The 22,732-nt window shown below is 38.5% G+C and overlaps 3 protein-coding genes and 1 long non-coding RNA gene across 7 annotated transcripts in view; 3 read left to right on the forward strand and 1 right to left on the reverse strand.

Annotated features, from left to right (window-relative positions):
* Positions 1–411: 411 nt before the first annotated feature.
* Positions 412–3,359, forward strand: LOC146484083 (uncharacterized). The gene is made up of 3 exons (XR_014863685.1): positions 412–552; positions 669–704; positions 1,755–3,359. It is a non-coding gene; the product is annotated as an uncharacterized LOC146484083 (long non-coding RNA).
* A 988-nt stretch (positions 3,360–4,347) lies between these two features.
* LOC146484084 (acyl-coenzyme A diphosphatase NUDT19-like) lies at positions 4,348–8,949 on the reverse strand. 2 transcript variants are annotated; one of them, XM_085105425.1, is made up of 6 exons: positions 8,743–8,949; positions 8,245–8,588; positions 7,743–7,902; positions 7,433–7,524; positions 6,013–6,115; positions 4,348–5,267 (listed from the first exon to the last, which is right to left on the reverse strand). In XM_085105425.1, exons 1-6 carry the CDS (start codon positions 8,869–8,871, stop codon positions 4,992–4,994), a joined length of 1,104 nt encoding a protein of 367 aa, XP_084961551.1. In that variant the 5' UTR covers positions 8,872–8,949; the 3' UTR covers positions 4,348–4,991. The 2 variants fall into 2 exon arrangements, with proteins under 2 accessions (XP_084961551.1, XP_084961553.1); XM_085105427.1 differs by having other exon boundaries at positions 8,690–8,882.
* Positions 8,950–8,993: 44 nt separating this feature from the next.
* On the forward strand, positions 8,994–11,229 carry LOC146484085 (small ribosomal subunit protein mS33-like). Its single transcript, XM_085105439.1, has 4 exons — positions 8,994–9,183; positions 9,675–9,810; positions 10,789–10,849; positions 10,967–11,229. Exons 1-4 carry the CDS (start codon positions 9,104–9,106, stop codon positions 10,996–10,998), a joined length of 309 nt encoding a protein of 102 aa, XP_084961565.1. The 5' UTR covers positions 8,994–9,103; the 3' UTR covers positions 10,999–11,229.
* A 4,502-nt stretch (positions 11,230–15,731) lies between these two features.
* LOC146484086 (uncharacterized) overlaps positions 15,732–22,732 on the forward strand; it is a 51,000-nt gene continuing 43,999 nt past the window's right edge. For all 3 annotated transcript variants that reach the window (XM_085105391.1, XM_085105392.1, XM_085105393.1), the window contains exons 1-7: positions 15,732–16,296; positions 17,064–17,224; positions 17,672–17,944; positions 19,313–19,499; positions 20,327–20,520; positions 21,217–21,348; positions 21,640–21,868. In XM_085105391.1, the coding sequence (XP_084961517.1) occupies positions 16,143–16,296; positions 17,064–17,224; positions 17,672–17,944; positions 19,313–19,499; positions 20,327–20,520; positions 21,217–21,348; positions 21,640–21,868 (1,330 nt within the window). In that variant the 5' untranslated portion in view covers positions 15,732–16,142. The remainder of the gene's footprint in view (positions 16,297–17,063; positions 17,225–17,671; positions 17,945–19,312; positions 19,500–20,326; positions 20,521–21,216; positions 21,349–21,639; positions 21,869–22,732) is intronic.

The following is a 22,732-nucleotide window of genomic DNA, read 5'->3' on the forward strand; positions in this document are numbered from 1 at the left end:
GAACGCAATCGAACTCTCATATAAATTTTTTGGTTCGAAAGTGTTTTATTGCCGAACTCAATCGTACCCAGTAAAGCCAACCCATCAGGTTGGGCGATGTTATCACATGACTTTTCAAAACTGCCACATCGCCGCGATCAGCGTATAAAATCGCCAAGTGTGTCGCTGGCTTTAGGTCGCGTCACCGACCCTACATAATACTACCGTGATAAAGGTTTATAGGGAGGATGGCTTTGGTCCATAATTAACCGAATGGTAATTTGCTTAATAAATAACACAAAGTGAAAAAGGTACAACAGAAAGTTCCCCCGGCAATACCTGTATCACTGGAAAGAGTTTCGTTAATGCCTTGAGTAACTGTATGAGAACAATGTTTAAATACTAAGGGTATTACTAGGGGTACATGAAAAGTCTTACAAGTATCTAAGACCGTGAAACGATGAAGAAAAGTCAAACGGATCTACAACTCGGGTGAAAGTTAAACAATGAAGACTGCTGTGATCTTAACCATCTTGGTTATTTGGATGGTTTGTGTTGCTGTTGAAGCTAAAAGTAAATACAGTGATCAGGTTGATTGAATATATTGTGCTATGAAACAGCTCCTTGAAAGGAAATTCATACAGTCTTCCTTTCTTAAAGGTTTTAAGAATTTAATTTTCTCTTTTCAGATGAGATGGTGCAAAAACGAGACACATTTGTCAGAGGTAAGACTACCACTACAAAGCAAAAAGTATGAAATTAAAAAATGAAAGAAAAAAGAAAAGATATTGAGTTCACTGAGGTAAAATGGTACCATATAGCTGCGTAGTAAAGATAAGAGATGAGTCAAGAAGCCAAACTGTAGTGTCTCCCAAACAATAATAACATCATATCTGTAAGACAGGTACAGTTCGGTACTTTATTTCCAGAGCAAATAAATTATAACTAGCGAACATGTTTTCCGTCGTTACACCTAGAAGAAAAATTAAGTGAGATTCCTGTGTTTTGTTTTTGAAGAAGGCTATTTAGTTTTGTCTACACAACATTGCCATTCCAAGAGGGATAAACCAAAGAAAAGAAGAAAAACCTTTAATTTGGCAATATGGTTACTTGGCGAGGCAATTTATAGCATCTGTTCAAGTGTGCATCACGAATAAGGCGCCGACAATAGCGCACTCGGCAATTAAAATACCACCACCCTAAAATTACTTTCTTTTCCATCTCCTTTGGCTGTTTAAATATTTTCGTTTGGGGAGAGGCGGGGAAGAGAACTTGGCGCATGCGAGAGAAGCAAGAACAGACATCCTGTTTGAAGATAATTTAATATACCCAGGGCATCCCGTGCAATGGTAGATAAAGGGGCGGTGTAATCTATTTTTAGTACTACTTTAAAAAGCTGGAAGACATATTGGTATCCAAAGCCTGAAATCCAAATGTATAAATATTTCAGTTTTAATTTCAGTGTTTTTGCCGACAGATGGCCAAAGAATGGAAAAAGGTTGGTTCTTCCCTTTTGTCCGTAGAAACTTGAAATTGCTAAAAACTGATTTAAGTCCACTTGATATTTTCCCCTTAGTGCTCCAGGAAAACATCTGTGGGGAAAAGGTTCTTAATTTTATTTTCACCAACGTTTTACAATATCCACGGCCCCGAAACCTAGTATTACCCGCGCTAAGTCGAAGTTCTTTCCGGTGCTCAAATTCTTTATAGAAAATTGAAGGCCGTTGCAAACGTGCTGTGATTTTACTTGTGTGACTTTAAACTTAACTTTCCAGGGTGCAACGAAAGAGAAGCAAGAGCACAGGGCTGCAAGAACGGGGGCAGATGTGAAATAGTCGAGAGAGAAGGTCAGCAACAGAAGAGTTGCCGTTGCAGAAGGATAGGTTTCAAAAGATATGGTGGACCGAAGTGCGAAATACTACTTCCAGGAAGCAGCATTGGCATAACTTACTCTGGTTGATTCAGTATGTGACAGAAATAAATAAATGAATAACATAAAAATTAGCTTGCTAGTGACTCGTTGTTGATAAAAGCAATTAAGTAACTGCAAATTTTAACCAAAGAAAATGTTTGTTTACTGAAAGTCGTTCAAATTAGTTTAAAGAACAGCTTAGTTTCTAACGTCTTATAAAGATCGCTTGTTGCTTGAATTAATGATTCCGGGCTACCTGCCACACACGAGCAGTTCTATAATAGTTATGCAATGTTTAAAACACAGGCAGCAGTGTTTTATCGGGATTTAAAACCACGAGGCGCAGCCGAGTGGTTTTAGACCCGATAAAACACGTGCTGTGAGTTTTTTTTTTAACGGCTTCAGAAACATTCCTGGAAAAGCGTGTGTCAAGAGAGTTCATAGCAATGATACTTTGGCGAACGTTGTAAATTAGTATAGGAGAAAAACATAAAACTCCGCATACTAATAAGGAGGAGGTTTATCGGATATCAGACCACTGCACGTGATGTTTTATCGACCATTTGATAGGTCAATGGGCTTATGAATTATCAATGAATTTTTGAAGTGGTTGCACTTGAGCAAGTGAAATTAAGAAATGTTCAAATACTGGAAGGAAGCCAATGACACCAATGAATTTCATAATTCGTATCATTCAAATTTTCATAGTTATACTGCAGGGTTAATTCTCTGATCTCTCAGTTGTGTAACCTATGGTGCGCCGCACAACACTGCATTTAAAATATTTCCAGCTGGTCCGTAAAAATTGCACACGGCCTCATTTTGCATTGGAATGGAGCTCAAACTAAAGCGACAAATTTCAGGATACAGCTGTTTCGACAAAGGTTGTCCAAAAAAAGCGTAAAAGCGTACGCGACAATGTAGAAAGAAAGGCTGGGAATACCCAATAAATTTCGATGAAAGCTCAAAATCTATAATCACTAATGCCTCGACCGTACAGCGATGACATGAGATGGCAGGCAATATGGATTCTGAGCTTTCATTGAAATTTATTGGGCATTTCCAGCCTTTCTTTCGGCATTGTCGCGTACGCTTTTACGCTTTTTTTGGCCAACCTTTGTCGAAACAGCTGTATATTTTATGATATTTAAAGAAGTTGAGGTGATAACAGAAAAATACCAAACGTTGAAGTAAAATTGAAAAAAAAAAAAATCCAGATAATTTCGTCCTCAAGATGTTTATTTACATGATTCATTTATAAGATATCGGGAGGGTTATGTTGCGGAATTCTTTTAACCCCGCTCCGCTGGTTCAAACAAATCAAGAGGACTGTATCTTTCGATGTAACAACACGATTTAATCCAATCCGACAATCTACTGCGATGTACAATTCTCACATATTCAACGTTCGTAACACAACGATCAACGTAACTAAACGATCAACGATCAACGATCAACTAAAACATTCTAAGTACGGGCCGGGGATTTTGCGAGCTCACATCTGCGAGCTGCGAGCTGCGAGCTACGAGAAAAAACAAATTAAATAAATAATAAAAACAATAATAATAATAATAATAATAATAATAATAATAATAATAATAATAATAATAATAATAATAGGAAAAAGAATAGGACCGACCTTCAGTTTCCTTAGTAGCTTTCTTCCCATATCTTTTCGCAGCCGCTTATGTTGCGCAAACAACCCCTTTCTACTATTTTAATAATTACGAGATTTATTCGGCTAGAGTCATGTCGCCATGATGAGACGACACCTGATACAGGGAAGACTAATTACGTCGATTCCACACGCCAAGGACCTCTCACATGGACGTAGACACCCCCGTGGATATTCTATGATTGATTGTTTCTGTTTAAATCCCGGCCCGATTTTCAGCTGGTCGACTATCAAAGTCATAATACCTTTGAATTCAAAGGTCCACACAACGCTTCCGTTAATCTGGTCATTTTCTTATGACGTCTATATTTATAAATAAACCTAAAATTCGAAGAGAAACGACCCTCGTTACTGTCGGAATTAGCGGCAGCCATTGGGGCTCGCTACTTTAGGGGAGCAAAAAAACCTCATATAACGTCAAGAGATTTTCTCTTGATAACGTTCATGCAACTAAGTTTTTTTTTTCGAAATGTTAGTGAAATATTCGTTAAAAACAGTAGCATCCCTCCCAGACGTTTTCCATTTCGTCACGCAATCTTCTCCTCCAATCTTTGGAGAGGAAAGCGGGATTGCGTGACGAGGCAAATGAGACTCCCGTCGCGTGTTACTCGCGCTTCGCACTCTCCTCGTAAGGCCTTTTTTTTTTTGGTATTTCGAGGATGATACATCAATTCGCGTAAATTTTATTTCCTAATTTTTTTTTATGTAATTATCTTTTGTTTGCAGCTCGCAGCTCGCAGCTCGCATTATTTCAGCTCGCGTGTTCCCCACATTCTTCTAAGTATACAGTGGTTCTTCTACTATCCTTGCGCAAGGCAGTATTTTTACATTAATCACATGTACAGTAAAAGTTCCCATTGTAATGTATCTAAATTAAGTGTCTATTACAAAATCGCTCGTTCTCTCACCTTATTTAGCCTAAGAAAATGCATGCAGTTACATCATTTTATATCGTAAATATACTCGGACTTTGTTACCCTGGTCCCAGAGGTTTTTCTTGATTTTTTCCCCACGTGAGCTGCTACATTATAATTTAAGTTGTGAAATTTGCATGCATGTAGCTTAATATAACGACTGGTGTGTGTTATTAAGGAAAAAAATCAACAAAGTATATAACATTTAAATCCACTGTCCAAATTTGAGTCCATTCCATTCAGTATTTATGGTCAGGCGATCGGGGATCATTTGCGGTCCAATCTGGGGATCATTTCCCGTCCGGGGATCATTTGCGGTTCAATTTGGGGATCATTTCCGGTCCGGGGATCATTTGCGGGCCGGGATCATTTGCGGGCCTGTACAGTTCTATCTACATATGTATATTTTCAGCGTTTGACTGTCCGTTATGCTTTTGGGGGCAAAAATGTGAACCACCCTGTTAGGTTGATGATAGGTGAAGACCAAATCTCTCCAGAAAGACAAAGCTCCTTAAATATGCGCTTGTAAGTCTTTGCCAAGCTCCTGAATTTTCGTTAGATCAGCCACAGGTGAACACTGTCCGTGACGAAATGAAACATTACAGAGCATTTGAGGTGGATGACCAGACTGAAGAACTAATCGATTAAAATTCTTTCCTTTAGAATTACACTCTGCAATTGTCTCTGAGCATTCTTGAATTGAAGCTTGCCCTGAGCTGCTGTTTGACAACTCCTCTAAAACTCTGTCATAAAGTGACGGATAAAGATCATCAAGTGGAAGCAATACCTGAAACACAGAGCTAGGAACGTTAAAGTGCACATGTCAATATTGAAAATGAGCACAGGTTTTCTTTAATTTCCTTGAATATTGTATATTTTTCTGCTCCTTCCATGCCATACATAAATTTGTTGTTACGTGTCTGCCAGTTTCCACATAATCTCTCCTTTAGTCTGAAATGCCAGTCGTCTCCTCCCCCTAACCCACAGGGGGCGCTGGAGAGAGAGCCTCTCTCTCCCGCTCCCCCTGTGGGTTAGGGGGAGGAGATGGCTGACATTTCAGACTATCTCTCCTTCTTTCAGTTCCCTTTTGTACAGTTAATCTTTAATATTTTGCCATTATTTACAGTTTTAACCTTTCATACAGGAATGTCGCAAGTTTGAGACAACCAAACAATCTGAGCCTGGCCTCAGATCTTTTATTCCTTTTGCACATGACTGTTAATGTTACCACAAGTCAAATTTGTTATGTCCTAATTATAAAGCACACTACAACTTAAAAATAAAAAAAAATACACTGCAAAGTTAAAATTCAATGAAATTTAATCAATTAATTTTTGATAAAGGCCAGGTTGCAAAATCCTCAAAACTGCTGAACAAAGCACCATGAGATAGTTCTGGGAAATTTTATAGACATGTGCATGCTGGTGTCTGGGAGGACTGTGGGTGCCAGCAAGCAATCTAAACTTAGTTAATGTGCGTTCAATTGAGTCCACAAATGATAACAAAATTAAGACACAAAAGAACCTTTTTACCAGTGTTCCATCTGTGCACTTTAACATGATAGCTTGCCACTGTGAACAACCTTGAAATGCGCGTCCTTCCTGAAAGGCCTTGAGGTCGGCCCACTTTGGAAATCTGTATTAAAAATACAAGTACAACCAGAGTCATTATCAGTTAATTGAGTCGCTATATTTTGCTCTTCCAACAGAAGTTGTGGAGATGCACTTGAACTGGGATATACATAAGTTAATCAGTTGCAGGATGGTTGGGGAGAGCTGCAGATCTTTGTATCCTTCCTTGTTGCTTCCTTACGAAATAAAATAATTATTTTTCTTCATATTGTTTCAATTTCATGCAAGTCTATAAATGCGTACTAATAAATTCCAAAATCCTTTGTTTAATCCTGCAATGGACTTAATCAAACTTACAAGTGATAATATACACTCGATTGCAAAAACGTTGACACCTAAAAAGCATAAACCTTGAATGATGAGACCCAAAGGATTTGTGGGTAATTTTTAAACAATAATCTCATTTCCATAATCAAAAATTTACCATTCTCATTCTTTGCAATACAAAATACAGTGCTGACTTAATTCTTTCATATAATTTTCTACCAAATATTTCTTAAGTTCATTGACTGATTTGAACTTAGGCCAATCACTCAAATTGACCCTTGTTGGCCAACTTGGACACTTTAAGTAAAGCTTGGACAGTTTCCATCATTCACCACGTGCAACTAATTTTGGTTATCAACCATCGCACGAGAATAGAATATTGTGCAAATAAATTTAGTAAACTTATACCAATAAAGCTATCGGGTCTCATCGTTCACGGTTTATGCTTTTAGGTGTCAACGTTTTTGCAATCAAGTGTATACAATGTTGTTTAAAACTAACTTTCAAAATTTTAAAATACAGTCGAACCTGTATTAAGCGGTCATCCTTAGGGAATGGCTAAGTTACTGCTTAATACAGGCTGCACAGAATACACGATTTGATAACTTAGTGTGCAGTTTATGGACAAAGGCACTCACAAAATCACTTTCTTGGTTAAGAAACTGCAGCAATAAAATGGTATGACAAAGGAGAACATGGTATTAAGAAATGGACAAATAAAACATTAATGTCAAGATCTTACAGTCCGTTTTGTAGGTCAGTAGAAATTCAGTTGCCTGTGCATGCTATTTGGGACCATATTTGAGTAATTTCCTTTTACTAAGTGACCGTTTATAACAGGTCAAGACAATTTAGAAAAAGCACAATGGGACTTAGTAAAGGGTGACCACAACCGCTTAATAGAGGTGACCATTAATACAAGTCAGAATTACAGTAATTAAGGGATGTAATTTTCGGGACTTTAACAGTGGATGACTGCTTAATATGGTGCTACTTAACACAGGTTTGACTGTAGTATTTTCAGTCCAAGAGGATAGGTATCCTTATGGCTCACCTGCAAAATCGCAACAGCTCATAAAGCTGTGGCCATCCAATTTTTATTTGCCGAGAGATAAATTTTGAAGCTCCTTCCGCTGGCATCATCCACTATATAGTATGAGAAAAGAATGAGGACACCAATGGATAGGAGAATTTCCTCTTTGGTATTTAGGATTAAAGGATTAATATTTTGCTTTTCAGACCCTACCTGAGCCACCCTCCCCCCCCCCCCCCCAGGGATTTCCAATGATCCTCCTAAGGTGGGCATAGCTACACATATTTGAACAAAATCAACAAATATAAGACCACTGATACTTTTATATCACCTTTGAGTGAGTCACCTCCTTGTCGTCAAGAAGCACAGTGGGTTCTTTATCAAGAAAGCAGATGTAAAATAATGTGTCATATTGTCTTGGTAGACTGGCAGGTGTCAGCCAATTAGACCATTCACTAAGAGACCATACATCAGGGATGCACTCCAATTCCCTGCAATGAACATGAACAGCAAACTGTCACTTGTTCAATGCTAAACCCCACCAAACAACCACACCATGCAGGGTCATCAAGAGTAGCTGGCAGGTGGCGAAAATCACCATCTATTTCATGATCTCGGCCAGCTACTCCACTGGGCCTTTTGACTGATTCTTTACAAAAGATGGCAGAACCTGCTGCCTACTCCAACAGTAAGGCCACCTACTTCAAAACTTTGTGACAAGCCTGTGATTAATAAAACCTAGGCACTCCACTTATCCCTTATCTCAATAGCATGATTTAGGGACATTCATCGCTATAACTAAAATATTTACACCAGACATCTTTATTATGTACCTGCACATTGTAATGAATTTTGAAGCATCTGTATGAACTTCTTTCCTCCACTTCTGAATATTGTCGTCTGGTAGATAACCCTGGCATGTATCTTTGAGGCTTTTCAGCAACAAAATACCAGCCTCCTCAAATGTTTCTCTAATTGCACATATTCTAAAGGCGACTTCACTTGGGATGTCTGTGGTTGATTTCTTTAACACAGGTGGGCGTGGTCCTTGAACGTTGACAAGGGAGGTAAAATCTCTACCAAATTTGGCAAACGAGTGTTTAAACAGTTCCATCCAGTCATTTGAAAAGTCAGCTTTTTTCTCAATAATTCCACCAGGGAATACATAAATACTTGGCTGAAATAATTTAGAGAAGATAAGTCAAATGCGATAAGCAGATGTAATTTTAACCATCTTGTATGCAGCGGCGACGGTAGCTAATTAACCTTAATACTTACCCTCTCTGTCGTCTCTGATCTATGGTGGCCATAAAGTAAAAAAAAATAGTTACCATAAATGCACTTTTGGCTCCTCTCTCAAGCAACAAAACCCTGTAATCAAAGTGGCTGTTAAGTGTAGCGTTTCGTGCAACTAATATTAAGGTGGCGGCATCCCGTATCGTGGTTTTAATGCCCTTCATTTTTCTGTCGACCTGTGTGCATTCAGTCTTACAATCTCGGCAGACATATTGGATTCACCTGACCGTTTGAGATCTGGGCGTGAAACGTTTAGGGCAGGTCACCAAGCTCTCGATCCAGTCTTACTCTTATTACAAAATGGCGACCAACAGGGGTAAAGGATGACATTCTAGCTAAATCAGTAAATTATAGTGGTTTTGTTATTGCGAAAAGGATTAAATCTTCTGGATCAAAATGAGTGCGAGCTACGCGAGAAAGATGGACCTATTAAGATCAAGGATTTTTGGCAAGTTGACTCGCCAAGTCACCCCACAGTGAGTAGATCAAAGTTTTGATCAGAACTAGCTAAGTTTTTATTTTACGCCATCTACACAGTTTAGGGTTAAGCAACGAACGGTTTTCAAAAGATTTAGGTCTAAGCACTTCTCTATACTATTAAGTGTTAAGCACTTATTATACAGACAGTTAGCTTTTAGTTGTTGTCATGGCAGGCATTTGAGTGATTTGACATTATATCTAGTGTAAGAGATGGTGATTAAGGTTTGTGGTCTTTAAAAAACAATGAAATACCCAAGCAAAAGGAGCAGACAAGAAATGACTGTTGATGAAGTGACAAGTTTGTTATCGGTATGGCCTTAATTGCATGTTTTCATGGTTTTTCCCCAAGATGTGGGCATTCTGAGCTGTAGGTTAAGGCAAAGGGAAATTCTTAATACTACCAAATGAAAACAAGTTAACGCTGAACTCAAGATAGATGCCAAAAATTGTATCTTTGAAAGGCAACCAAATTCATTTTCTCACACAGGTCATATAAAGTTGTCAAGAATTTTGCCAGAAGACCCCTTGGAGGCGAGATTAATTCTTACTATCCCCCTCTAAAGAGGTTCCAGAGCCTTCTCTTTAGACTGCGGTATTTTGGATTCTACTATGATGAGCACTTGGTGAGTACTGTACATGCCAGGTTTATAATATTTCAACTGTAAAAGGGGCAATGTCACCTGCATGATTTGTAGCATCACTTTGAATAGCCAGAAACTACTTGTATCCATGGAAACATCAAAATAATGGTTCAGTTTTGTTAACAGTTACCCTGCTAAACTGCACCCAAATTTGTAATGATTATTTGATCGGTTTCCATGTACATGATGGGAGGATTGGCCCCATGCCCAACACCTAGCCTGGAGGGCCAGGTTTTTCCGTTAGGGTAGCTTTCCCTTAGCCACTATATCCTGGTATTTAGAAAGGCGCCGGATACTCGCCTAATGCCGTTGTCGCTCAGCTGCTGTGGCACTGCAGTACCAGGGTTATGACGAGGACATGTGACAGTCGACTTGGCGGCAGGGCCTATGACACGGTTGGCATTTCCCAGCATTTATGAAGCACACCTGGTGGCCCCAGTGTACTCCACTGGGACCCCTTACCACCCTTCAACCCCATTTATTCCTGTTCAATTTTATAGGATAATTACCAGGCCCCAGTTGTTCAAAAGCTGGATAACTTTATCCAGTGGATAAGTCACTATCCGACAGTTTCAATCTGTGCAAAGATTTCAGTATTTCATCGTGTAAAAGCGAATATGCACACTCTAACCACAGTCTAGTTTAGGAGTGTACGAAAACCTTGGACAACGTTTAACGTGAAGTATATTTTAGACCCCGAATAGTGCCTTATTCAGCGGATAATGTTATCCGGCCTTTGAACAACTGGGGCCTGTATTGCATAAATTTACGATTCATCCTCCATGCGTTTATTAAATGATCAGCTCCCAGTTGGCTTTAAAGCTTAGTTTGTAGAGCATTCCACCTGTGTCACAGAGGTCATGGTCTAGAGAGTGATTGAACAGACTAGACAAGGTTAAGGAGCAAAGAATTGAAAGAACATTTCATTGAGCCTAATAACTTGTCAAACTATCTTCACAGAATTTCCGAGAAGAGATGGCAGCAAAGAGAAAAGAGAGAGGCAAAGGTCCCCCCAAGAAAGGTAATAGACTGTATAGTTTACGTTATGCAAAAGTGTAATGCACACAGAATGTCTCCTGGTTTAGTTAAGTAATGATAATTGTTTTTCTTTTAACTAACGTAACTGTTTGTTTTTCAGGTGAAGGCAAGCGGGCCAAAAAGAAGAAATAAAGAGGAGACAGTTTTGTTTTTTCAGAGGATTGTTTATCCAGTAAACAAGTGCATAAATAGAAGTTCATGAACGTTGTGGTGTATGCAAAAAAAGTCTGGACTTATACCTTAACATTACGGACAAAAAGCATAAAGTACGAACGAATCAGTCACAACCAAATCATTCTTAACTACGCTATACTGTTTATTGAACGGAAATGAATAAAAGCCAGCCAGCAGAGTTTGTTCTCATCTTGTCTTTGTCCATTTTCTATTGTATAATCAACCGAAGTATGCTTTAAATAAGAGGGAAGGTTGACAAGGTAAAACTTTCAACACGGAAGACCTCCGGCTGCCCCATAAAATTGCTGCTTCCTTAAGCCTGGTAGCGGCACACTAGGCACTAGCGGCACAAGCATACCTGGTTTTTTATGTCAAGTGAAAACGAACGCGGCACAACCACAAGAAAAGGAAAAATTTTGATCCTTGTGCCTGTGCTTGTGCTTATATATGCTTGTGTCGCGGCCGTTTTCACGGTGAAATAAGCATTCTTTAGTTGTGCTTTTGCTTGCGTCTGTGCTTGCGTCGCAAGTGAAAAACAGGCTTTACGCTTCACGATGTAGTAAAAGTGCGTCAGTTGATTAAAAAAGGAAAAACATTGGCCATTAAGTGAAGAGATAATCCCAAGCAAGCCATGCTTAATTTCACATTTTCCTTGACTTTCTTAAAGTCCCTCGTTTCTGCTTTCCGCTCTCGGTGGTCCTTGGTCCGTAGCTCAACTCGTGTGTAAGTCTCGTGTTCACTGGCATTCTCTTTTTTTTCAAGGAATCCCGTAACTCTATAAGGCGTTCAGGCATTAATTATTGTTATGACGGTGATAAGATAATAGAGACGGCGACGACCAAATGGAAACTTAAAATTACATTCCAGTTTTTTTTTCTTTTTAAATAAATTCGCAGTTATTTCTACTCATTTAGTTTGTGTAATGTGGTGAACTATCCAGGAACTTACGTTGTAGGAGCGACTTTAAAGTTCAGAAAAAGAAAGGAAATTTATCATTATGCGTTCACGTTCTCCATGAAAACTTGAATGTAGTCATTTCACGTTGTTGTTTTGCAGAGGATGTAAAGTTCTGTACTAATTCAAAAGTACATAACGCATGGCAGAGTCAGTGTTTTGCTAGTTAAAACTATTGTTTCGGACGGCTCTCGTTGCTGTCCGTTGTCGTCACTGCTAAAGGTCCCTATATTAAAACTTGGAACCGACTTCGAAAAGGGAGCACGAAATGGATCGTGACTGCTTCCTTTTATATTGTTTTTTCAAAACTTGGTGCGGTCAGGAGACTACACCATGCTTTATTAGCGGAGCGAGCAGTCGCGCTCTTACTTCTTGATTCATTTGTCCGCAATCTGTTGACTCGACAATTCAAGTTTGTTAGATTGATTTGTTGACAATAAACGCAAAGTAGTGACAACCATATCCTAATTATCGCAAAACATACGTTGCATTTATTCTGAGACATAATCTCCCGAAATGTTAAAAATTCGGTTGGTCGAATTGCTGATGTTGTCGACTGTTTAACAGTTAGTTTCTAAAGAGAGTGCGCTGCCGAGTTGGTGGAGGGGGGAAACGAATGTTTGGTTTATCAACAGAGTTGATAACTAAACGTAAATTGGCCACCTTAAAGAGATTCGAGTGCTAATGTTTTACTTTCCCCGAAACGCTGTACGTGCAGAATTTGAGCTTTTAAAGGTTTTTTCTTTCCTGCCCTCTTACATGAAGGTACAATCGGCAAGTAAGATTTCCTTCTTTTCACAAAGCATTAGGTCATATTTTTCAAATCAAATCAAAGATGTATTAGTGTCACACTTTGGGTAGCCTCCCACGCAGTCGTTTTTAGGGGAGTCGTATTAGGGAGCTTAAGCAACGACGACGGCGACGGCAACGACAACGCCGCAAAACAATAGACTTAATGAGCAACTGACAATCACTCTGCACGTGCGTTTTACATTTTGGTACATTTCTTTGTCGTCCTCTGAAAAACAACAACGTGAAATGACCACATTTAAGGTTTTGTGGAGAACGTGAACGCATAACGGTGAATTTTTCATTTTCTTCTTTAACTTGTACGCCACTCCTACCGATTTGGTTCCTGGATAGTTCGCCATTTTGTAAAATTTGAGCGAGTTGAAATAATTCCGAAGTAGCACAAATGAAATAAAGATATATTTTCAGGTGACATTTTCGTTGCCGTTGCCGTCGTCGTTGCTTAAGCTCCCTAAAATTACGAGTCCCCTAAAAACGACTGCGTGAGAGGCTACACTTCAGGGTGTCCTTTGCTTTGCCGGCGACCCATAGCACAGGTGACAGCAGGGCAGGGAGATTGCTCTACAAGGCTGAGATACACTGAGTCCTAAAGTGTGACGTCATAAAAAAGTTGAATTAGTGGCCGCCTGGCACAAAGATAAAGCAAAGTACTGCACTTCGGGGGGTGAGATAGTGACACTGTTATCGGCTCCGATGACTCGATACAGATCTTTCTAATAATTTTGTCTGGGTTTTACGTAGTTACGTTCAAGACAAGATTTAATAACAGGATTTTGGCAATTTTATGCTCTGATGAATCCATAAAAATCCTTCTATTAAAATCAGACAAATTTAGAAGGATTTCTATCGAATCATCGAAGCATGACAGTGCCAATTTACCGACCTGGTTGTAGGGCTGACAGTACAGCACAACCGAGTCTTCTTCAGGGCCAGAGTAACTAGTTGTACTAGTTGAAATATTGGCCCAAATAAATAACCCCTTTGTCGTAGTGTCAGTCCTACAATCGGTTTGGTTTATTTACACGTAAAGTGACGTCTGGCACGTGCATTTCTACTACAAGAGATCCGGCAACGGGATGTATCTAACAGTTTATTTTGCGTCGTGTGATCCCCTCCCCGCCCGGGGGACTCTCATATGAAATGGGAGAGGATGCTCGTCGGAAGTTTTGAATTAAACCCCTAAAGGGGACCAATCTGGGCATGGCCCAAACTTTTTTGACCCCCTAAAAGAGACCATTTTAAAACACACACAAATAAAAATTACAGTAACTTTTCGCGTGCAACCCTAAACGAGACCTTCACTACTAAATATACTGGCTTTTTACCCAGAACACCCTGAGTGAGACCAAAATCCGAAATTTACACCCCTAAGGGAGACGACAAGCATCCCCGCCCCTTTCATATAAGAGTCCCCCCTGGGTCCCCTGCATCCAAAAGTTTCCTAAGTGCCAATATAATAATAATAATAATAATAATAATAATAATAATAATAATAATAATAATAATAATAATAATAATAATAATAATAATAATATTCGAATATTTATCCAGGATAACCCTTCAGTATAGGATACTGTTATCAACGGGGTCCTGTTGACTAAGAATTAAAAACTTACAAATAAGAATAATTAAGAACTGATATTTACAAGCAAAATATGCACTAATTTAGAACTACAGTAAAAATCTACAGATAAAAATCGTCCAAGGCTTTCCTGAATAAAAATCTAGAATTAATGCTAGAATTAATAACCCCCAAATTGTAATAAGATGCTAATTGGAATATCTTAGCAAATCCCACAATTTCAAATCATTTTTTGTGATGTCGTCACTTGAGGACTAAACCCATTTTGTGATCGAACCTACTCGGGGCCGCCGCAGACTTTGTTGCTGTAGCATTGCGCGAGAAAGCCTGGGAACAGGCCGCTGCATGCTGCACCTGTTGACTGCCCACCATCCTTCTATTGATCTAACCTCGTCTTTCATGCAATGAATTTTGCTCTGGCTCCTCATCCGGCTTGAACGTACCACCAAAATAAAAAATCCTTTTGGTTGGTAGTTCAAGTGAAGAGGAAAAGAGCGCTATCGTTTATTAAAACAATCGGCAAGAAGAATTCTGGAGTGATCCCAAAACTATCTTCAGAAACACTACTGTTAGAAAGAAGACTTATAAGAAAACTTAAAATTAAAAGTGACTGGGAAAAACTTGAGGATGAAAGGCAATCACAAACAAGGCCAAACTCAGGTGATGCTGCGCAAAAGAGTAAGGTCGAAGCATCAATTTTAGCAAGCCCTCCCATTCAGGGCAGTTGCTTCAAGCTCCCTGATGGCTTGTTAACAGGTGCTCAGGTCCGGGCATTTGTTATGAGAACCGGCTTTTAATGCGATAATTTTACATGCTGGCATGCTCCGTTTCACAGTTTTGAGGATGAATCAATGGTACATCAGTTAAAACCGGCTCCTGTTAAAGCTGATCTTGTTGTTTGACACAAGTACTGACGGCAGTAGAACAGTTCCAAGATAGCCGAGCTAGCTTCGAATGAAAGGAGATTTTCAGTAAATTAATTGGGAGGGCTCTACTGAAAACCACCCGGCTTGACGAGTTGGATTCCCTCATGAAATACTATTGTGCGAAGGCGGATGCGCTGTGAGCGCCGTCTGCCGGTACGCGCCGGAAGCGCCGGGAGCCCCGGTTCTGCAGGCTTGAGATTTATGTGTGTGGGCTTTGTTGTTTTCTGTTTATACCATTTGAAAATAAAACTTTTCTGTAGCTGTAACTTTTGTTTGAGGTTTTTCCTTTACTCAATCATCCAAAATTGCGACATTTTCCGCGAAAAAAAAGTAATAACTCACTAGGGTACACTACAGTAAAGAATACATGACAAGGCGTTGTTGATCTGCCCTCGACCGCTGGTCTCAGTTCAAAATCGGGGAGAAATGAAGTGAAAAATCAGGTGTGATTTCAATTGAAAATTAAGGTACAGTAACTGTTGAAACCTTCTGAAAACGACGAAGCAGTGTTCAATATCCTGGCCTGGATGTAAATACCTTGAACGTGTGTGGAAATTCCGGTCGATGTTGCATTCAAAATGCCCGCCCATAATATGCAGTTGATCCTTTCTTCGTTCGATGCTCATTTGTTTACACTCCTCGAGTGACTTTTGTGGCTTTACGTTGGCTCCAGCCAGATCGACGTACAGCAGACAAGTGTGTGTCTTGCGTTTACAGTCTTCTGGTATGCAAATATGTGATGAAAATTCAGCAAGGAACAAGATTACCACCCGTTGCAATTTGACAGCTCCTTGGTAACGCAATCACTGCAAGAAAGCGTCTAGTTTATAATGGCGTCACCTCCAAAGTCTTCTAGAAGTCGCAGACTTCCTTCTCCAAAAAGCAAAGCTATGTCTGCAAAGAACGATGACACTTTCAGCAAGTACATAACAGGGCCTTCTCAAAATGTAATCGAGGACAGTGGCACCTTGGAGGAGATAATTGGCAAGTTACTAATTTACTGCTTGAAATCAATAGATAAGCCTCAATGCAAGTTTATTTAGCTCAAATTATTTTATATTAAATTGTCATCACTACAATAAGCAATTTTTTAAATTGTTGATATTTTGAGTTTAATATTAACTCCAAACTTGTTTAATCCAAACATTTAGCTTATAAATTAATGTATTGTGTCCTTTGTGATTCGTTTTTGGTGGGACAATGTGCCTTTTTAGAATTGTTTTCATATTGTTGGGGACTGCATTTTTTGTATCGCAGTCAATGAGGGCTGCCATGAGGCTTTGGCAAAGCCAGTTCTACAAAAAAAGGAGCTGTTCATAAAATATTGCAAGCTTCCAGTACCTGTTTTTCTTAGTACTTTCTGAACTCTAAGTAGCTTGTCATCTTCGGGCCTGATACAGATGCGGCTCCACTCATGTGCTCAACTTAATTGATAAATTAAGTCCGGAAAAAGAGTGGCATCTGAATCAATTTGGTATGGCAATTTTAATTTAGTGCAGCAAATATCATTAAGTTTGACGGGTCTGCTCCATGATGAGACACTGGAACAGCACTTGATTTATAATTTATGCTACATGTACTTCTCTGATGTACAGTGTAGAAGAGTACTGAACCTAACGCACAAATTACTCATTGTTTTATGGCACTTGTGATGGGCTCATTTTGAGAACATTGTTATTATTTTATTGTGTACCTCATGGGAAGAATTATGTTTGCTAAATACACTGTATAAAATTAATATGGCTTTCCAGATTCAGATGAAGCTCCAACTAGAGACACAGCAAGTCCAAGCAAGTCTGGAGTAGCTTACTTGACAGAAAACTTGATCAAGAGACTGACTAAGGAGGAGAATATGGGACAGATAACAATTCTACATGTAACTTTGGGAAAGGAGCTCAACAAGAAAATCAAGGTATCACATGATTACATATTTCTTTCAAATGATATTGTCATCCCTAGTCCTGCACAGTCAATTTAATATACAGCCCTCTTAAAATGTACTGCTGTCTGCTGTACAGTGTACTTAAATTTCCTCCAAACTCCTTTCCATTTACTCATTTTGTCTAGTACAGGTGTAGCTCCTTTGACAAAACTGTTGCATACATGTGGGGAGAAGGGGGGAGGGGGGCAGGGGATTCGGGCATCCTCCCCTTTTTGTCAAGGAGAAAATGGTCTGGAAGGTAAAATGTACATTTTTAAATTTTACGACATTGTTTCAATCCAGGCAGCCATCTTGTTTGGTCATCCATACCTCACTTTACATAGAGTTCCTGGATACACACCTTTTATAATAATTACCATTAGATATTACTTTCACAGTACCTTTTGCTAAATCCTTTTTTTTTTTTTTCTGTTACAGTATATTGAAAATCTGGAGAATCTACGGAAGCTTCTTCACTTAAACTTAAACAATCACATGATTGAGAAGATAGAAAGACTGGATAATTTGACACAACTAAGAGAACTTCACTTGGCCAATAATTGCATACCAAAGATAGAAGGGCTTGACTTTCTGCTTCACCTAACAGTGCTGAATCTTAATGGAAACCTCATTGAAAATCTTCCTGCTCCCTTGTTTAAAAAACTCAGAGAACTTCAAACATTTCACATTGCTCACAACAGGCTTGGAAGTGTAAGTAAAGAAAAGTTTTAGAAATCTTGTATAGTCATTGCTTTTGATAAAATAATGGTTCATAATTTAAAAAAGAGGAAGTCATTATATTTTAGTCAGTAATTGTTTGAAGCTCAGCAGTACATAGGGATATACTACTAAACTATACAGGTTGTCATGTGCATGGGAATAAAAACTACGCAGTCTGGCCCAATATGGTGGGAGATGAACCATTGGCCTTTTGTATCCCAGTCTGTTATTTCAAACACAGAGCCACACTCTAAAAGGAATTTTGGCCTGTCTACAATGAAATGACTGGTGGCTTGGCCACTGAGTTGTCAGCACTGCCTTGCATGTGAATCCACACAGGAAGATATCTAGATAATTAAAAAAAAAATGGAAAAAGTTTTTAACACTGGGAATTGATTTCAAGCATTTATTTATTTTAGTTATTATTTTTAATTAATAATATCAAAATAATCTAATAATCTATTGATTTAACAATCTTAGGTTATATAAAAGGACTGAGAGTTTTGTTGAAAAATTCTGCAATTCAGCCTCAACAATTTTAATTGTTGTTAAGGCTTAATTGCAGAATTTGTCAACATAACTCTCAGTCCTTTTATATAACCTTAGATTATCTTTTTAAAAGATAATTTGGGTTTATTTCTTGAAATACTGATTCCACACCATTCACATTCTTCTTTCTCACTTTGTCCATCAGTACTGTAAATGAGATGTTGAAGCAGTGATCATGTCCCAGTCCCTTTTATAACATAGCGCGCGTGCATCCTAATCTTATTCCTATTGGCGTCATCATGGTACATTTCTCAACATAGGCACGGCCGTGCGTCCATCCCATGACGTGTGCAAGTCAGATGGGTTAAGCATGCGCGCGCTGTGTTATTAAAAAACCTTTACAGAGAGACAACACCATAAAGAATGTATATTAAGAGCTTGAAGCTTGATGACACGTTAAGATTAAACCAATATGGGAAACCATTTTCGCCTATTTTTTTGTACAGAGAATTTTGTAATTAATCGGGAGCAAAACCTGTTTTCCAGGAATCATTTACTTTATTTTCACTATGTTATAAAAGAATTGGTTCATGCTTTTAGCAGTGTGTATATCGAGTTATGGATGGACTTGGAAAGTTTGGAGAGCACTCAAGAAGCTAGAGTTGCTCTCGGCTACGCCTCGAGCAACTCTTACGCTTCTCTCATGCTCTCCAAATTTCCCGCGTGCATCCATAACTTGATATACGCACGCTAAGCATGAACCAATTCTTAATTATGATGCAGGTCTTTGTGTATTACCACTAAGCTAAGGATATACCTGGTCATTAACCAGAGCTATTGTTTTATATACTGTATGCACATCTTCTTTAGTTGATTGAGGTGACAAAACTGAGACCTTTGCAAGATCTCAGCAACTTCTCCATGGAAGGCAATCCCATGGCCAGTATGGAACATAGTCGACAGTTTGTCATCTTTCAGTTGAGGTCCTTGAAATGTTTGGATGGCAAGCAGATCACCGAGGATGAGAGACAGATAGCTGATGAAAGATTTGCTCAAGGTGAGAGCCAGAAGCTGGGCAACATTTGAGAATTAGCACCAATTCACAGTACTGTATGGAAAAGATAGCGGCTGACTATACATTTTACCACAATACCTTATGAACCTAACATAGCCAGAGGGCTCTTAGAATGCCATATTTTTTGCAAAATTCGTCCTTGTACTAACAATATTGCCATGCTATGTTTGGAGTTTAAGAACTTTTCTGTGCATTTTTATGTGTGTTTTCAAGGTTTTCATATGCTAAAAATTATGGATAAAGATACCAGTGGCCATCTTTTTCTGTATGGTGGATTCCAGTGAAGTTGTGAGTTACATGCCATCATTAATAAACTGACATTTCCAAATTCCAGTTAAGCCTGGAAACAGTGGATGGATAGCCACTCTACAGAAACTGAAATTTCCATTTATAATTATTGTAGTTATCATTTATTTGTAGACTTTATGTAACAGTGCGACGGGCCTTACCATGGCCACCCAACAAACTTTTTTTTACAAGTTAGCCAATCAGGATATGCAAATTTGATTAATGGTCATGCCTCCTTGCAAAGTCCAATAGGCAAGTGATGCAACAACAAATGGCCAGCAAATTATTGCAGTGAAGATTATCAGGCACTCAGAGTTTGCAAATGCCTTATTAAGACAATTGACATGGAAGGCTTTCTTTTAAGCCGAAGACAACTGTACTTCCCTCATCATGGAATCATGAGTGCATGAAATTGAATACATGTACACTCAGTTGTATAAATTGAAAACTTACAAATTGTACAATCATATAATTTTAATTTTATTATTGATTAACTAAATATTACATTTTTGTGTATGCAGAGGAAGTGAGAAGATTGGAGGGTGAAATATTTCGTCAGAAGAAAGATTTTGATGTATTACAGGAGGAGAAACGACAGGCTCTGGAAGAGTTACAGCAATTTAAAAAGCTTCATTCAGAACAACAATCATTAAGTTTGGATCAGTCACAGAAGATCAAAGAACTTCAAAGGCAGCTGGAAGCCAAGGAAGAGCTGGTAAAAAAATAATGCAATGATCATACATGTAGCTTGGAATCACAGTGATATGCTTGCTGGGCAGAGGGCATTGATGATGATGATGATGATGATGATGATGATGACGCCACTGCCAATGAAGATGATTAGCTAAACTTGTTCATTAACTTTGATTAGTTCTTTGGATGTCCATACACCAGAGTGTGTGTTTTATACTGTCCTACATGCAATTGGTGGATTTCTAAAGGTGTCCTCATTTCTCCAAATTTTTAACTTTTTCGTTAATCAGTAAATAGTGATACATTTTGCACAGTGTTTTGGGCATTAGAATGTTTACAACTCAGTAGAACTGAAAGAATAAGTTGTCTCAGTGTAAAATGAGATTGTCATGACAATTACTAAACTGAAGTAATAATAGTACTGTTACTTTAACCCCTTCATCCTCTATCAACATACATCAAGATTCTCCTCACTGATATCCTTATACATTGCTTTAATCGAGGTTGGGAGAATTTGTTTGAGTTATCTTTGGTGATTATTCTCTTTATTTCATAACCTGTAGGCTTGAGTAGAGGACTGTTTACATGTGTAACTGTGAGTAAAAAATACTGCTCTACATGTACCTGTATATTCAATTGCACTATGACAAGAAATCCTTCAGTGGTATTTTTTTAATTAATAATAATGAAATGGTTTCCTTTTGTTATTTATTTTCAGTTGGCAAGTAAGACAGTAGAACTTTCCAAAGCCTGTGAGAAGCAGTTCAAACTTGAACAGGAACTGGCGTTTTACAAATTGGATGCAAAGTTTGAACACCTTGGAACGTTGCCACCACCGGATGGATTGGAGGTAGATAAACCTTTCAAAAATGACAAGAAGTCAACAATAACAAAAATGAAGTTGATTTTAATGAAATCAAGTATCATGCTGGGCAATTTAACAGGATGTTTTTCTTGTTTCTTTTTTAAAAAATTCACAGGTCAGGATAGATGTAATCTTATCTCAGAAGCCATTTTAAACATGGTTAAAACATTTTCTATTATAATAATAAATAAAGCTTTGTATGAACTTGGGATTTTTGGGTGGAGAGTCCAGCGTTAAAACCCCTTACATGTAAAAGTGAGAGTTTTATGTTTTTAGTTTGGAGATGGAGAAGAAGATGAAAGTCCATACATTGGAAAGGCCAGATTTAAACCCAACAAATTTGCCAGGAAATCCAACATTGTGGGTGGCGAACAACATGCGCAAATGATGACAATGGGCTCAAGACCAAGTGATAAGTATGACGAACAGAACAAACAGGTTCAACAGGAATTACATGACTCGCTTATTCTTGATTTGCAAGATAAAGAGAGAGCGATTCAACAAGGTAAGTAATGTTGCTTTGCAGAATCTGCTTAATATGTGACTTACATTTAAGTGGTGACTCTAAGTCCTACAGCTGTAACTTTCAATTTACTTTTCACTGTCCAGAAAATTTAGGTTAGCTTTATGCCCTACTATGTAGGTTTGTTACATTATACGCTTATTTGTTTGATGGGTACAATAGCGAGTTTACGCAACAGGACGGCTGATGTGGTGGGACAGAAAATTGTGCTTGTGCGACCAACGTGACGGCCAAGTATTCATGACTCTAGATTGTAACATTCCTACCGCTCGTGGTTTTCATGTTGTCACAGATAAGAGAACACCAGTTTTAGTCAAAAATCTTCAAAAAATGTGAAGGTTTTAAGATGTCATGTTGGTCACACAACGATATTTCACCGTCCCTTTCCTCAGCCGTCGTTTTGCGTAAGCGAGTAAGGAGTGAGGAGTGTGTAATGCTTTTCCTTTCAATATTATTCATCAGTCACATGGAGGAAATTAATACAGTGTACACCATCAAGTTTAAAACAAAAAGAAAGAAACTTTGTTACGAAAGGGTCCTACCCTTAAAGATGCATAGTGAGGAAGTCTGTTAGAAGAAATTGCACGTACACGTATTAGGGACAGTGCCATTGATAGTGATTTTCTTGTATTCGGTCTGAATTTTGCAAGTTTATATTAATAATTTAAATTCTTTGCTCATGCATGAATCGCCTCTACACTGACCCCCAAGGGATGATGTCAATTTAGTTTTAAAAGAAAGAACAATAAGACTAGAAAAGACTTTGAAACTGTAACCCCAAAGTTTCAAGTTGGAATTCATTAAGGTCCGGGCCATCTTTTATCATCTATAGTCAAACACGCTAAC

The sequence above is a fragment of the Pavona decussata genome, unplaced genomic scaffold, assembly GCF_977016875.1.
Source record: "Pavona decussata unplaced genomic scaffold, jaPavDecu1.1 SCAFFOLD_37, whole genome shotgun sequence".
Lineage (NCBI taxonomy): Eukaryota > Metazoa > Cnidaria > Anthozoa > Scleractinia > Agariciidae > Pavona > Pavona decussata.

Bases quoted from the DNA above. Each gene is read 5' to 3' on its own strand.
- LOC146484084 (XM_085105425.1), bottom strand. From the start codon at position 8,871: ATGAAGGGCATTAAAACCACGATACGGGATGCCGCCACCTTAATATTA. The intron at 7,525-7,742 runs GTGATATAAAAG...CATACTATATAG, and splicing joins AGGAGGTGACTCACTCAAAG to TGGATGATGCCAGCGGAAGG. The intron at 6,116-7,432 runs GTGAGCCATAAG...TTTTTAATACAG, and splicing joins GAGCTGTTGCGATTTTGCAG to ATTTCCAAAGTGGGCCGACC.
- LOC146484085 (XM_085105439.1), top strand. From the start codon at position 9,104: ATGAGTGCGAGCTACGCGAGAAAGATGGACCTATTAAGATCAAGGATT. The intron at 9,184-9,674 runs GTGAGTAGATCA...TTTCTCACACAG, and splicing joins ACTCGCCAAGTCACCCCACA to GTCATATAAAGTTGTCAAGA. The intron at 9,811-10,788 runs GTGAGTACTGTA...CTATCTTCACAG, and splicing joins TCTACTATGATGAGCACTTG to AATTTCCGAGAAGAGATGGC.